Raw genomic sequence first — 13887 nt, 5'->3', positions numbered from 1 at the left:
GCATTAAACCACTAAATGAAGCAAATATTTATAATGGAAATGGGCAACACCTCAGTGGTCTAGCACAATGCACCATAAGTGTTCCTGTAGATTTCAGAACTTGTATTGAAACAAACTTTTGTACAAACTGCCATAAGACTGTTGCTACAAAATAAGGATCCAACAAAGAAAAGAAAACCAAGACATAAATATTAACTGAAGTGACGAGGAGATGGAGTACAGGTGGGGAGATGGGCAGAGGGGAGTGAGGTGACAAAACAGGAGAGCACACAGGGAGCTGATTGGCTGGGAGAAACTCAGAGAACAGAGCAGGGGCTAATGAGGGCTGATGCAGGGCAGGTGTGTGGATAGACACAGACACAGGAAAGAAAACAACAGAAAATGCAAAAATCAGAAAACACAATTATTACCTTTTTTTTCTTTAAAAAAAACATTTTACCATCAAGAAACATATTAAAAAATACTGGTGGTCTTTTGATAGTTTTGAAGATTTGATAGTTTGAGGAATGAAGGACATTTACATCAAGAGAAAGCAAATCTAGTTTGGACGGAATATAGACACACACACACACACACACACACACACACACACACACACACACACACACACACACACACACACACACACACACACACACACACACACACACACACACACACACTGACTCTCCATCATCCTCCCAGTCTAACAGATCCCTGTCTGTAAATAAATAATAAACAGCGGTTTCATTTTTGCTCATATGAAACTCTTCCCTCATGCTGTCCTGTCACACACACGCCTGCTCAAACTTCATTTGAGCTTTCATTTCGCTTCATTTCAGACAAGCAATCCACAATTTCAGGCTTGAGTTTTTGTTTTTTTTTTTTAGCAGGGGCCAAATGTGACGCCGCCTGAGCGAATTTGTTTTGCAAATATATGCAAATATGGATCCGTAATGAGGCAAATTTATCAGCCAATTTTGTCCGCTCTCTAAATTTGTCATTGCGTTTATGAAGAGGGAAAACTGACAGAGCCAACACCTGACATCTATCTAATATACACAAGAGGGTTGATGGTGATTGATTGGGGCCTCTGTAGACAGCAGGACAGTGGGTGCATACTTGATTGCATCTGCCCCTGTCAAAATCAGCCATTTAGACATATTTACAGGGGATGCCTTACTTTAATTTGCCTGAAACAAGCCATCAATTCCTGTAACGTCAAAGATCTGTTCAAGTCTGTCATAGGAGTTACACAGCTTTTGATAACTTAGAGATTTCCTACTTGCACCTGAACGCACCATTAACAATTGTTCTAAAATCTTGTGACATTTGCTTGAAAAATGGCCAACACCCCAATGTATTAAACATCTAATCAAAGCATTCAAAACAGAAAATATACCAGTCTGCTTCATTGATTTCATAATCTACAATCACAATACACAAATGCATTGTATATAAGTATAGTCTACTCTGAAGTTCCCTGTTGACAACATTGTGTTACATTAGGAAGATAATTGGCAACAAATCCATATGTTGTTGACTCTCCATCTTCCTCTGTGGAACACACTGTTTACCAGAGTGACAACCTGATGGTGACAGCAACTCAACACGCAGCATACTAAGGGACATTACATGTTTGTTATGAAGCTTGAAACAGATGCACAGTGAGTGGGAGTTTGCAGGAATGGCGCTAATTGTGGCTTTCAAACATACAGCAGGTGAATACTAATGAAGTTACAGTATAAACTGCAGCTCGCGTGGATGCATACGATGCTTCGTGTGTGAAAGTGAATGTATACGTTCCATAATGAGACGAGGCAGAGTGTAGGAAGTTTCACAGGAAAGTCTGTTAGCAGCCATTTGGTGTTTTGCTATGGCAGCAAGTCTGCTCATTAACAAAAAGTCAGTAAAGTTGTGGTAATAGGCAGGCAGTCAAGTGTGCTTTCATGTAACTGTAAGCTGATGTCTTATTATTTTTTAATGCAAGTGGCAACAAAAACAGAAAACTCCCTCCATCCATGCAACGACCAAACCTCAATGACTCCATTAGACTAATGTTTCCCTAATACTTTGGTTTTAAATACTCAAAGAGGTGAAATTATCAGTAATTTACAAAAAACAAAAGTAAGCCATATTTTGTGCGGGTAAATCACTTTTTTGGTCAACTTTGTTTGGAAGACAAGCAAGGAAACTGATGTCATTGCGCAAAAAATAGATGCACTGGTGTATGTTGGTTGTCTACTTTAATTAATTTAGTTATCAGTGGTTTCAGTTTCATAAATTGAAAGATTCAAATACTGACAACATATTTTATTCTGTTCTATTATAGATGTGTATGTGCTGCATTTAAAGGAACAGTTCTACATGTTGGCTCATTCACTTTCTTGCCAAGAGTTAGTTCAGATGAGAAGATCGACATGTGGTGTCAATCTGACTGAGCATATTTCTCAAAATGACTATCTAACCCTACTGTCAGCCAGAGTGGCAGAAGTGAGACAGAATAACCTAAAATTCTGACAGTTTTCATTTGAAAAGAGAAAACAAGCTGGATCGTGACTGTCAAAAAAATCAGGAATCTCAGCACTTGTCAAACGGCTTGCTGGGTTATTGAGAGCTGATGAAGAGCTCTATCAACCCCCCACAGAAAAACACTACCTATTGTGGTATTTTTGTGTCCCGGGGCATTGACATTCTTACTAATTGCCTCTTGAAACAGGTGTTAATTAATTGCAGAGATAAAAACTGAGGAATAATTCTAAATTTTATATTTTAGGAAACAGACAGTAGTAAATCAGACTGATTCAAAGAAACAGAAATATGCACCAGTGACAGTTTGAGATGAATCAATGTGACATGTTCATCATGTTCTGGAGTATAGCATGTAGTGGTGTCTTAATGTCCTGTCCTAAGGGGACAAAAGACACGTAAGAATGGGGAAGAAATATGCAAAGAAAAATACAAGCTCCAAAAAAACCAACCAATAAAACAATGAAAAAACACACAGCACATTTTGTGTTTAATATGAATATTTATTTAAAAATCCATAGTTCAATACAGAAATAGTCATCTATTATATGTATTATCAGACAATCAGTACTTCAGCCATGCTTTCTCTGATTAATCACGGTTTCAAAAAAGTACAAGATTATTTTTTTCCATATTTGAACTTGTGCAAAGAAAAATACACTAGAAAGCAATAAAAACACTGACACAAAATAGATAACGATTAATTCCTTAAACAATTCGTTTTTCTGAAGAAGGCATCGCACAATTCCAAGAAAATCATTGAGAGATTTAAGGCCATTTTGTACAGTTAATTTTTCATATAGATTTTTATATTTCAAAACACTCAGTTTTTAACAAAAGGAACTGGTGCATCCTTTGTAAAACTGTACATGCAAACATAGTGCACATTGTTAAGAAGATATGACGAGCATACAATATATTATTTGGATAGCTTTAGTAAACAAAGATCTTATGTGTGTTAACGCCTCACGTAGTCTATTAAAACACTATAAAAGGCGCCTCAGAGGCAGTCACACACACTCGCACACACACACACACGTACAAAGTAGACTTATATCAAACACATGCATGCACACACGCACATGCGCACACACTCGCAGCTTCATGGGGCTAGACAAAGTTAGTGAGCTGTTGCACTATGATTACCAAGTAAATAATAATAATAATAATAATTACACAAAACAACTGGCAGCTATGACTATGGCAAAAAATGATGTGTATGTCTATGTGTATGGAAGCAAAGAAAGGCCAAAAAACCAACACTTTTTATAGGAGACTGAAAATTAAATAGCACTGAAACATTTTGCTTGACAAATCCATGTATCAAGCTCAATTTCTGCAACTTGATTTTTTGACCTGACTTTTTGATCTTAAAATGGCCAATTAAATTATTTGAGCAACTTGAATACATTATTTGAACAGGCTTACTGGATAATGTCATTTTGTGAATCTGAATTTGTGAACTCTTAAAAACAAAAACATACAAGAAAAAAAGATACAAACGCAAAACAGAAGATCCTATACATTCAGATAGATGGTTTTCATGGAAAAACATCGTAAATAATAATTTTTAAAAAATCCTTACAGCCTCTTTTTACTTCCAGACAGTGTTCTGCCCTTGCTGACAAGTCTTGCCATGGAAATTTAATAGCAAGAGATGCATTTCTTCTACCCTGAAAGAATTTGCTGAATAACACACAACTAGGAACAGGAGGTAGGTTGCCAATCAGTTAGCATGAAAGGGTAATCTTGTAGCATCTCCACTGCTAAACAGCAGAATCTTGGGACATAATGTGGCCAAGCATTTACTAAATACAAATCTGTCAAGAAAATGTCATGTCAATGTTTTTTCTGCAATTGTTTGGAGCAACGTGAAAGTTGGCAGAAAAGTGAATATATTTACTTTCATCTCTCCCCCTGTGTCAAATTGTTTGGAGTCGGTTGCGATACAATGTATCTGTTGAAAAAAGATCATATTCTTATTTTTAGAAATAAAAAGTTAAATTCATGAGGAATGTAATGCATTGTACTACAGCTTTTCTTGGTCATGTAAAACCACTAGCTCAAGGTGTCATGCTACGGTAATGTTTGCTAACGTTAGCAAACTTTACATATATTGCTTTATAACTTAGTCAGTTTGCTGGCTTTATTACTCTTTGTGACTACCTGTGCTCATTTAAACCAGTAATGTAATGAGTAATAGACAATCATTTTCCTTAAACGTAATTCTGTATTTGTTTTTTTTCCTACAGTGGCTGCTGTTCAGAAAAAGTTACATAAACTTGCATTAAATGAATTTTTTCTGTAATCACCAAGAGTAAAACCCAGTAGTTTTTCAACCTGCCACAATATAATGAAGTAATCTTCAGATACGGTAATTTGTGTCCATCAGAGGGGATTTTTTTCTGAATTGTAACCAAAGACCAACATCAAAAATGTAACTGAATCCAAGCAGATAATCCCAAACGCCCCCAAAAATCCCTTCTCTGCCTTTCCAATCAGTAATAGCTACAATAAAGCCAATTCTGACCCCTGCACTGTTGGATATCTGGTTTGGAGAATGTGAGTTTTACAGTATATCTGCTGAGGCAGTAATGAGATCCTTATTTGACCTTCAGTCCTAATGATGTGTCCAGCTATGCTTTGAATGCAGTGGGTGGTTGCAAGAGTGAGATTACACTTACTAAGCAAAGACACGCACAAAACACACACACATATTCATATCATGGGGAGGTTATGTGAAAGGAAAGATGAACTTGGGAATGTCAAGCTTTAACTGTTTCTAAACCAGTGAAGGCAGTAGGATATTTAAAACGAATTCTTCTGAGTTGAAGCTGAGCAACAAGTACATTTTTTCACTGCTGAAAATTCAGGGTGTAGAGAAAATTAGTCCAAAACAAACCAACCAGGTTACACAGATTCAAATTAGGATCCATAGCTTATTTACCATTTTTAAACGCTTGTACAAAAGGTAAAATACATTTTAAGATCCTAACATTTTGATTTTAGACGAACAATTCTTCTCTGTTACACTGCACAATGGAAAACAATGGAAAATAGTGAAAACTGTGTGATTGGTTAACCTTTAGGCCTAACCAGGGCAAAAAATAACTGTGTCCCTCTCATGCAAAATGATCAGTAGTATAAACACAATATACTGCTTGTTATTGTTACTTGCAGAACACAATATTCATGTAATAATTTATATTTTCAAAGTTAATGAATTGTTTAGGTAGTACCTGTTGTGTAATCACTATTGATCCTATTGGATTTTCTGTGGTAACCAGATGTGTAAAAATGGAGTGAAACACCTGGAAACATCTGCTCCATTATAAACAAGTGCTTATAACATAAGATTTGGTCATATGAAGCATAACTTGAGCAAAATCATAGCATTAAAGTACTTAAGTGTTCATACAAAAAATAACTAATGCAAGCTTTAACATCACTTCAATAATAAAATATCCTTTCACATTTTTTGGTGCTTGCTATCCAATGTTAATATGTTCCCTTTTTTTTTTAAGACTTTTTAAACATTCCATGTAATGTTTTGACATAGACATCATTTTTTCACAGCACGCAAATCTCATTTACACACAAACACACTTTTAACTTCATTTCAACACTTCAGTCTTTCCACATTCGTGACAGAAACGGCTCTCTTTCATTCATTAGACGGTTTTAGAAACGAGCATTCGATGTTATCGGAAACTTGACGGAAATCATCCTTTTACACATGATTGGCACATACAAATACACACATCATAAAAACAAACATATAAAAAGCTATATCAAAGCTAAAAGGTGCAATAAAAAAATACACACCCAAAACAATTTTGGAACAAAACAAAAAAAAAGCCAACATAGGGAAAGTGTGTTTTTCTCTGCATTTTTGACCTCTGGGCTCTTTATGCTCAAACTGTATTAAGTTTGAGAGCAGCTGCTGTCGTTTATAACATGGGCAGGGATGTGGTGTTACAGTACACGACACAATGAGACAAAACCCCTGGGAATGTGGGCATCCTATTGCCAAGGCAGTTTGGAGGAGAATAGACAGAAAGAGAGAGAGACAGAGAGAGAGAGAGAGAATGATAGTAGCTATTTTTTCCATTCAACAGTTACATTTAAAATAAATAAATAAATAAATGATGCAAAACACAGAAATAGCATGATCTAAATCATCTTACCAAAGAAATCAGCTTTTTAAAAGTAAAATTAGCTCTAAAATGATTGCAAATGTTGCCCATATTTCATGGTTTCACCTGTAAATATCATACATTATTAATAATAATAATATTGGACATATTGTTTTTTTGAAGATATCACAGTATGCATGAAGACAACATTTCTTTAAAATTTGAAATGACAGATATTTTATATTTTAGAATGCCAAAATATTCATCAAAGGAACCAAAGAAAAATATATAAGATGTTTTTTGTGTTTGCCAAAAAGGGGAAATAAAGAGTGGTTGCATGGAAACAAAGCTATTAAACGTGATAGGAGAAGAAGAAGAGAACGACAGATAGAGAGAGAGAGAGAGAGAGAGAGAGAGAGAGAGAGAGAGAGAGAGAGAGAGAGAGAGAGAGAGAGAGAGAGAGAGAGAGAGAGAGAGAGAGAGAGAGAGAGAGAGGGGAAGAAAAGCTTCATAAGAAGACAGATAGACAGACAGACAGACCTCTGAGGCCTGAGAGCAGTGCAGACAAACAGGGTGAAGTAACAAATGGAGATACAGGCAGACAGACACTCACTCCCTACAGACAGACAGACAGTCGGACAGACAGACAGACAGACAGACAGACGGACAGGTAGACAGACAGATGGTTTGAAGAGGTGGTGCAGGGCCACTATCGTATGCATGCACTTGACTGAGGCTACACTCATGCAAAAGGTTAATACAAACACCATAATACAGTACGGTACGGTACAGCACGGTACGGTACGGTACAGAAGGGCTACCAGGACCTGCACTGCTGCTACCTGACGCACATGCCAGGAAAGAGATAGAGAGAGAGAGAGAGAGAGATAGAGAGAGACATAGATAGAAAGAGAGAGAGTATTACAAGCTTTATATTGAAACTATGTGTATATAAAAGTATCAACAGTAAAAATCCTTGTTAGCATTTACTGTAAACAATGAGTGAGTTGGAGAGAGATAGAAAGAGAGACAGAAAGAAGTTACATATGTCCAGTTATTTACAGGAAAAGTTAAGTGTTCATTTAAGATCAAGTGATTCCTTTGTTTTTGTCTGGAGACATTCTCTTTACCGTGTTTTCAAAAAAACCAAACGAACAAACAAACAAAAAAACAGTTCCTTCATTCTTCGTTCCGGGTTGAATCCAGACTCACCAAAGCCTGTCCAGGTTTTCCCAGGCTTCAAAAAAATTCCAGACAGTAACGGGAATGCTTGACAGTGGAAGTAAACAGACTCTCATTGGCTTTTCCTGTCCTCAAAAGTGTCACTCTCCTGGCCCGGCATGCAGCTTCCTGAACACGAGAAAGACCACCGTGATCCATGACGCCAAGGCATAGAGAGTGGCTTTAAGGAGATGGAAGTATTTTTATGCTTTTTAAGTCAGCTCAGCAAACCTCTGGACTCCAAAACCCTTTTCCTGCTTGCTCCTCATATCTGGGTTTGGAGGGGTTGCCCCGGTGGCGTGTAGGGAGGCGGTGCCGGCGATGGCTTGATCCCGCGGGTTCTCATGTAGGAGAGGAACTGGTCGGGGATCTCGGCCAAGACATCTTTGGCAAGCCGGGCCATGCTCAGGATGTGGTTTCCCGTCCGGTCGATGTAGTCCCTGAATGGGACAAACTGAGGAGGAGGAGAGGCAAGAAACACGAGTTAAAGTGACTCCAACAGCTCAGGAACACACCACTTACAACTATATTTTGTGTAGATACAGGCTATATTTAAACCTCTTATCAAAAGCACATCCACTGTGAAGTATTTCCCCTCTGTGTCTTGTTACTGTACAATTGTCTCAGTCATGATGAGCCCTGAACCTAAAAGCCTTTTGTCTTGTAACGCTAAAAGTGACATTAAATACAGTTAAAAGTATGAATAATGAAATATGATTATTGTCTGCATACTGTATAAGCAAAGTAGGCTTAATATTAGAATTTATATATATATATATATATAAATATATATATATATTTATTGCCATGCCTTCAACGTGGGTCACCAATCGTGGGTCACCAATCGAGATGGAAGCTGAACCTTTTTGCCTGGGAGAGATTAGCTTTAAACTCAGCTTTTTACCACAATGTATGTAGCTATCAAGTGTATTTAAGGGCCCTTTTAAAATGTTGTTTTTTGAAAATGAGTCAGCTGGAAACATTAAAAGCTGAAGTTGTATAAAATCGGATAGAGAAAGGTGTCATTTCAACAAGCAAAGTCGTGGTCATCAGCGATCATCCCTTTAACGTAACTAATCCTCCTTGTTTCAAGTTGGCTGAAAGGAAACTGGTGTCTCGTTGTCTGGCACACGGATGGATGAGTATCAAAACGTTCTGCTAAACAGCATTTGAAAGTGAATCTGATCCCTGAGGTCGCTGAGATGAGCAGCAAATGTAGATAAAAGGGATGTTCAAATGAATGATGTCATGTTTTCACAGAGATGTTTAGTTATTAAAGTCCACTGATGCCATTTGGGGTTGCTGATGTGTGAAATTGCACAGCTTCAAGCTTTAAGACAGAAAGAAGAGATGGCAATGGAGCCAGCAACAAGACACATCCATGCGTTGGCTCAAATTATTAGTGGCATCCAATATTAGGCTGAACCTGTGCCAGTTCAAATACAGTTAATCTGTAATAGTTTACAGATCAACTTTCTGGATTAACTTTTGACAAATTTTGCACAGTTTTTTTTATGAAAGCTTCACATTGCATCGGTAATTTGATGATGTCATGTTTGTAAATCCTAGCAACCAGCCCCCCAGATCTTACGCTGCCCTACGAATAGAACTATAAACAATTAGACTCAAGTTACAATAAAACAGCAACTTTCCTTTAATATCACAGTTTAACATTTTAACCTAACAAATATGTACATTACATTTAGTGATTATATGTATTCTATAAATATAATGTTGGCACATAATAGCTGGTTGAATTCACTAAAATCTCCTAGTGGTCATCAGAGGTACTGCACCAGCCATCGTTTGCTTGTGAGTGCCACATCACCCCAAAACAAGCTCTGAAGTAACATTTTTATCAACATTAATATCAAGGTCTTGCTGAAAAGCCCCTGGATACATTGACTTATTTAACCATATTTAACCACCCTAATGCAACTCATTATTTACATCTGAAGGCCCCTGCCTCCTTCACCATCCTAATGTGCGAGCTTTGAGCAGATTACATAAATGTGAGCGCATGTCAGTTGTAATGGTGAAGTCTCATGTAACAAACCTTCTCAGGTAGAAAATATAACTGAACTAAATGATATGAGACACTTTCATTTAATTAATGAGCTGTTGTCACTCACAATCACGAGATCATGTGAGATGCCAATTTGTGCATGGAACCCTTGCTGTGAAATGTAAACTTCACTGTGTCACCACGGGTTATAAACTTGTTGTTAATGAGAGCCTGTAGGCATAGCTGCTGTAATGTTCCACTACTGAAACTTACTTAACACCATCTCCTGATCTTTTCTGCATAGATCACCTGTGTGTGTGGGTGTGTATATGTGTGTTTGTGTGTACTGAATCTTGTTAGAAAGCCCACTAACGAGTGTACCTCCCTCATCCACGTGGGCTGAAGGAGGGTGCAAAGGAGTGTGATATGACAGTGGCGGTAAAAAGGTCATGGAGGAGAAAAACGTGACTTTGCTGCATCTCAACTAAACAAACGGCTGGCACTGAATGTTTCCATTTAATCTCTTTGCCTTGATACCGGACATTGGCATAAGTATGAAGAGTAAGACTTGTAACTATGGGTTGATCCCCTTAGGGGTTCAGCTGAGGGTCTCCTTTCATCCACTTTAATGAGAAAGAGAAACTGAATAAAAGACACAGCAGCAGAGATCTGGCAGACCCTTCACAGCTCATGTGAAGTGCATTAGTGTGTCAGTCTTGCCATCTGTGGTCCGGTGTACCACAGGGTCGAGGTGATCAGGTGTCTGTCTGCATGGACAGAGTTGGACAAGGCTCAGGTACTCTCTAGATACTCACCTTGAAAAATAAAGTGATGAAGATTGCACACAGCACTTCCACAGAAATAGTCTGTTAAGTTGTCATTTTTGGAGATAAAATGTCCCCTGAAGCTGTCGAACATGAATTCATCCTCACTGAATGGATTTAGATACTGGTCACTTAGTTGGAATCAATGGGCAAATCTTTAAAAAAATCAGGTCCCCAATATTAGTAATAGTACCATTTTTTTTTTTTAAAAGGCTACATAACTATAACAAATGGGCACTACTGGATTTTATATCACTCAAAAAGGAGTAAATTGGGCATTTGTTGGGGACTATTTTCAGCTGTGGATCAATACACATTTGGTGCAATAGTATTTACAGCAGCAGGACAGTTTATGTACATTGACTCTGAATAAACTACAGTGCCCCCGTTCATTATAATGAAGGATCATGTATTCCAGTGCAGTGATGTGCCTCATTTGTGTGTTTTTAATAGTTTCTGGATAACAAAAATGCAAAATACTCGCCTTCGAATATTTTGCGTCAATGTTATTCACACCATCAGCAATACGACTTTGTGACAGAAACACAAATTTGCAACAGCTCATTCTGTCAGTCAGCCTTGTGGAGACAGTTTGTCTGGTTGTGTTCAGCGTCTCCATCCACAGAGGCAGCCAGGAGAGGACAGCAGCCAGACTAACTGTCTTCACCAGGCTGACTGACAGCAGAAATTTACAGAACCAAAATGTTGGCGAATGACACATTGATCAAGATTACTGACAGTGTGCTGGCACTGCTATTTCTAATGCAGACGACTGTCAAAATTAGGATCACGTTTCATGTAAATCATCAGGAAGAAGAAAAAAAGATGTAGAATTGAGTGGCAGAACTAATTGATTATCTTGGAAATGATTTAATTTCGGAAGATAGACAGTCAAAAAAATCTCACATTAAATAAAAAAAGAGTAAAAAAAACAAGTGGGGAATGGTTGGAGAGAAAGAAAAAAGAGGTGTACCTGAACAATGTCCCTCTCAGCATATCTTCCTCTGGATGAGATTCTGACTTCATCACCGTCTAACTCAATCATAGCTGAAGAGAATAAAAAGGATAAAAAAAAGGCTGAGGAGACTCAAAAGGAGCATTATTTCTTAGTTGATGAATTCAGAAGTATGCAAATATAAAAATGATCACCTAACCAGTCATTGGAGGACTAACAACTGAAGAGCGGGGCTCCTTTTCCCTGGAGCGCAGACTTTATAAAGCACAAACAGATGTTTCTTGCACATGAACATTACTCACAAGATGTTGCCTTACCATCAAATTCTGCGGGTCCCACCCCCACGATGATGATTGACATTGGCAGACAGGAGGCCTGCGGGAAAGGAGCAGGCAGAGGGGAACAATAAATATTGCATACATTTAAAAAAAACATTTTTGTTGTGAAAAATGTCTTCCATGTGGGGCCTTTTGTCTTCATCAGTGGTGAACAAAGCATTCTCAGATCATGTTGTGTTCATATCAGTGTGCATGCCTGCCTGCATATAGTACACACAGTATGTGTAAGCATGTGTGTGTGTGTGTGTGAATCTTTGATGTGTGCATGTATGCCTCCCGCAGTGCTTGCGTGGGTCGAGACATCACAGTGAATAATACCGGAGACGAAAGAATCATCAACATGGCCTGAACGCACTGACAGCTTACAAATGACATGTGTTGGTGTGTATGTGTAAGTGTCACAGTGCGTGTAGAGAAGGAGGGGGCCAGCGGTGTGTATGTTCGCTGGTTTTGAGTAATGTGTTGACCTCGGGCTGCAGAGCGATAGATGATCTTATCAAAAGCAGTCAGCATCAAATATCTATATTACCCCGTTTTTCATATACATACATATACAGGAAAGCACAAAGTTGAAAGTAACATCCTTTACAAGCATCAATAAGAAATACACAACTGAAACAGCACAGTTGCAGCTTGCCAACAATATATCTCATGCTTTAGATGATGTTTGGTTTCTTTTTAGATTTGACCAACATATTTGATACTTTCAATCATAAAAGTCTTATTTCAAAACATAATAAATATGGTGTGAAGGATGTTACTCTCAAATGCCTTATTAACTATTTAAATGATAGAAAGCAATTTGTATACATTAATGATGACATATCTAAGACGTTTAAAATACTTTTTGGGGCACCCCAGGGTTCTATCCTCGGCCCTTTAATATTTTTAAAAATCATCTTCCTATATGATTTGCAGATGACACTAATCTTAAAGCCTTTACACAATGACTTCAAACCATCCAATAAAGTGTGTACATGATGAAAAGTATTCTGGTTTTGAATGGTTTCAGGTGAATAAGCTTTTTGAGATATTCCAGTTACTTTTAACAATTTTTATATATATCTTTGGACATTCACTGATATTCAACTACATGAAAAGATGATTTCCATTTATCTTATCGTTGTACATCAAGACTTCAATGTTTTTTCATCAAATTAAGAGGTTCAGAATTATGGAATTAAGTGGATATGACACTGAGGCCTTTATCTTAAAAATGTCTGATTTCATCTTTATGCGTATGTTGCTTATGTTGTACGTATCTATTTTTTCTTTTTCTTTCTTTGTTTTACTACTGTTAATGCTTTCTTGTGCCTTTTGTGTATATGGATATTGTTTGTGCCATGTGTTTGATCATTTTTGATGAACTCTTTTAGGGTTCCTTCCTTCCTTTCCTGCACTGTAATTACTGCTTTTCTATTGAATGTCTTTGTATCTTCATTATAGTACATATAAATTAAACAAATCTTTCGCTCCCCTCTTTCGAACTCTACTGCCTTTTGCTTGTCTCTTTCTTCATTTTCTTCTTATTACAACTCTGTCACCTCTTTCCCCCTTATCACCTCCTTTTTTCTTTACTCATCTCAACCTATCCTCTCCTCTGTTTATCTTCTTTCAAAATCCTGTGATGGATCACAGTCTTCTCAAAAATGGCTGCTTTCCACTGTTTACCTTGTTTGCATTCTCCATTGCACTCAGGCGTCTGTCAGGAGCAGGCTATGTATTGACAGTGATGGAGAGGCAAGGACGCGAGTGAATAACACGCTTTCAAATTGAGCAAACATCAGAGACATCTGTGCTGTATGGATCTGGTAGATTAATATTACTAACAATATGTGCCTTTTTTCCAAGCAGTGATTTCATTGTCAATACAAGCTGTCAGTCATTTGCCTTATCACCT

General features: G+C 37.6%; 1 protein-coding gene across 2 annotated transcripts in view; it reads right to left on the bottom strand.

The window, feature by feature from the left end:
- Positions 1-2990: 2990 nt before the first annotated feature.
- LOC134004162 (copine-8) overlaps positions 2991-13887 on the bottom strand; it is an 89153-nt gene continuing 78256 nt past the window's right edge. Inside the window, exons 18-21 of one of the 2 annotated variants that reach the window (XM_062443328.1) lie at positions 11967-12024; positions 11668-11741; positions 8097-8319; positions 2991-7994 (exon numbers count right to left, since the gene is read on the bottom strand). In XM_062443328.1, the coding sequence (XP_062299312.1) occupies positions 8131-8319; positions 11668-11741; positions 11967-12024 (321 nt within the window). In that variant the 3' untranslated portion in view covers positions 2991-7994; positions 8097-8130. Of the gene's footprint in view, positions 8320-11667; positions 11742-11966; positions 12025-13887 lie in introns of both variants that reach the window. The other variant, XM_062443327.1, reaches the window with a different exon arrangement.

The sequence above is a fragment of the Scomber scombrus genome, chromosome 22, assembly GCF_963691925.1.
Source record: "Scomber scombrus chromosome 22, fScoSco1.1, whole genome shotgun sequence".
In the NCBI taxonomy this organism is placed as follows: domain Eukaryota; kingdom Metazoa; phylum Chordata; class Actinopteri; order Scombriformes; family Scombridae; genus Scomber; species Scomber scombrus.
Note: the sequence above shows the minus strand (reverse complement) of the source record. Positions and strands in the feature narration are given on the sequence as shown.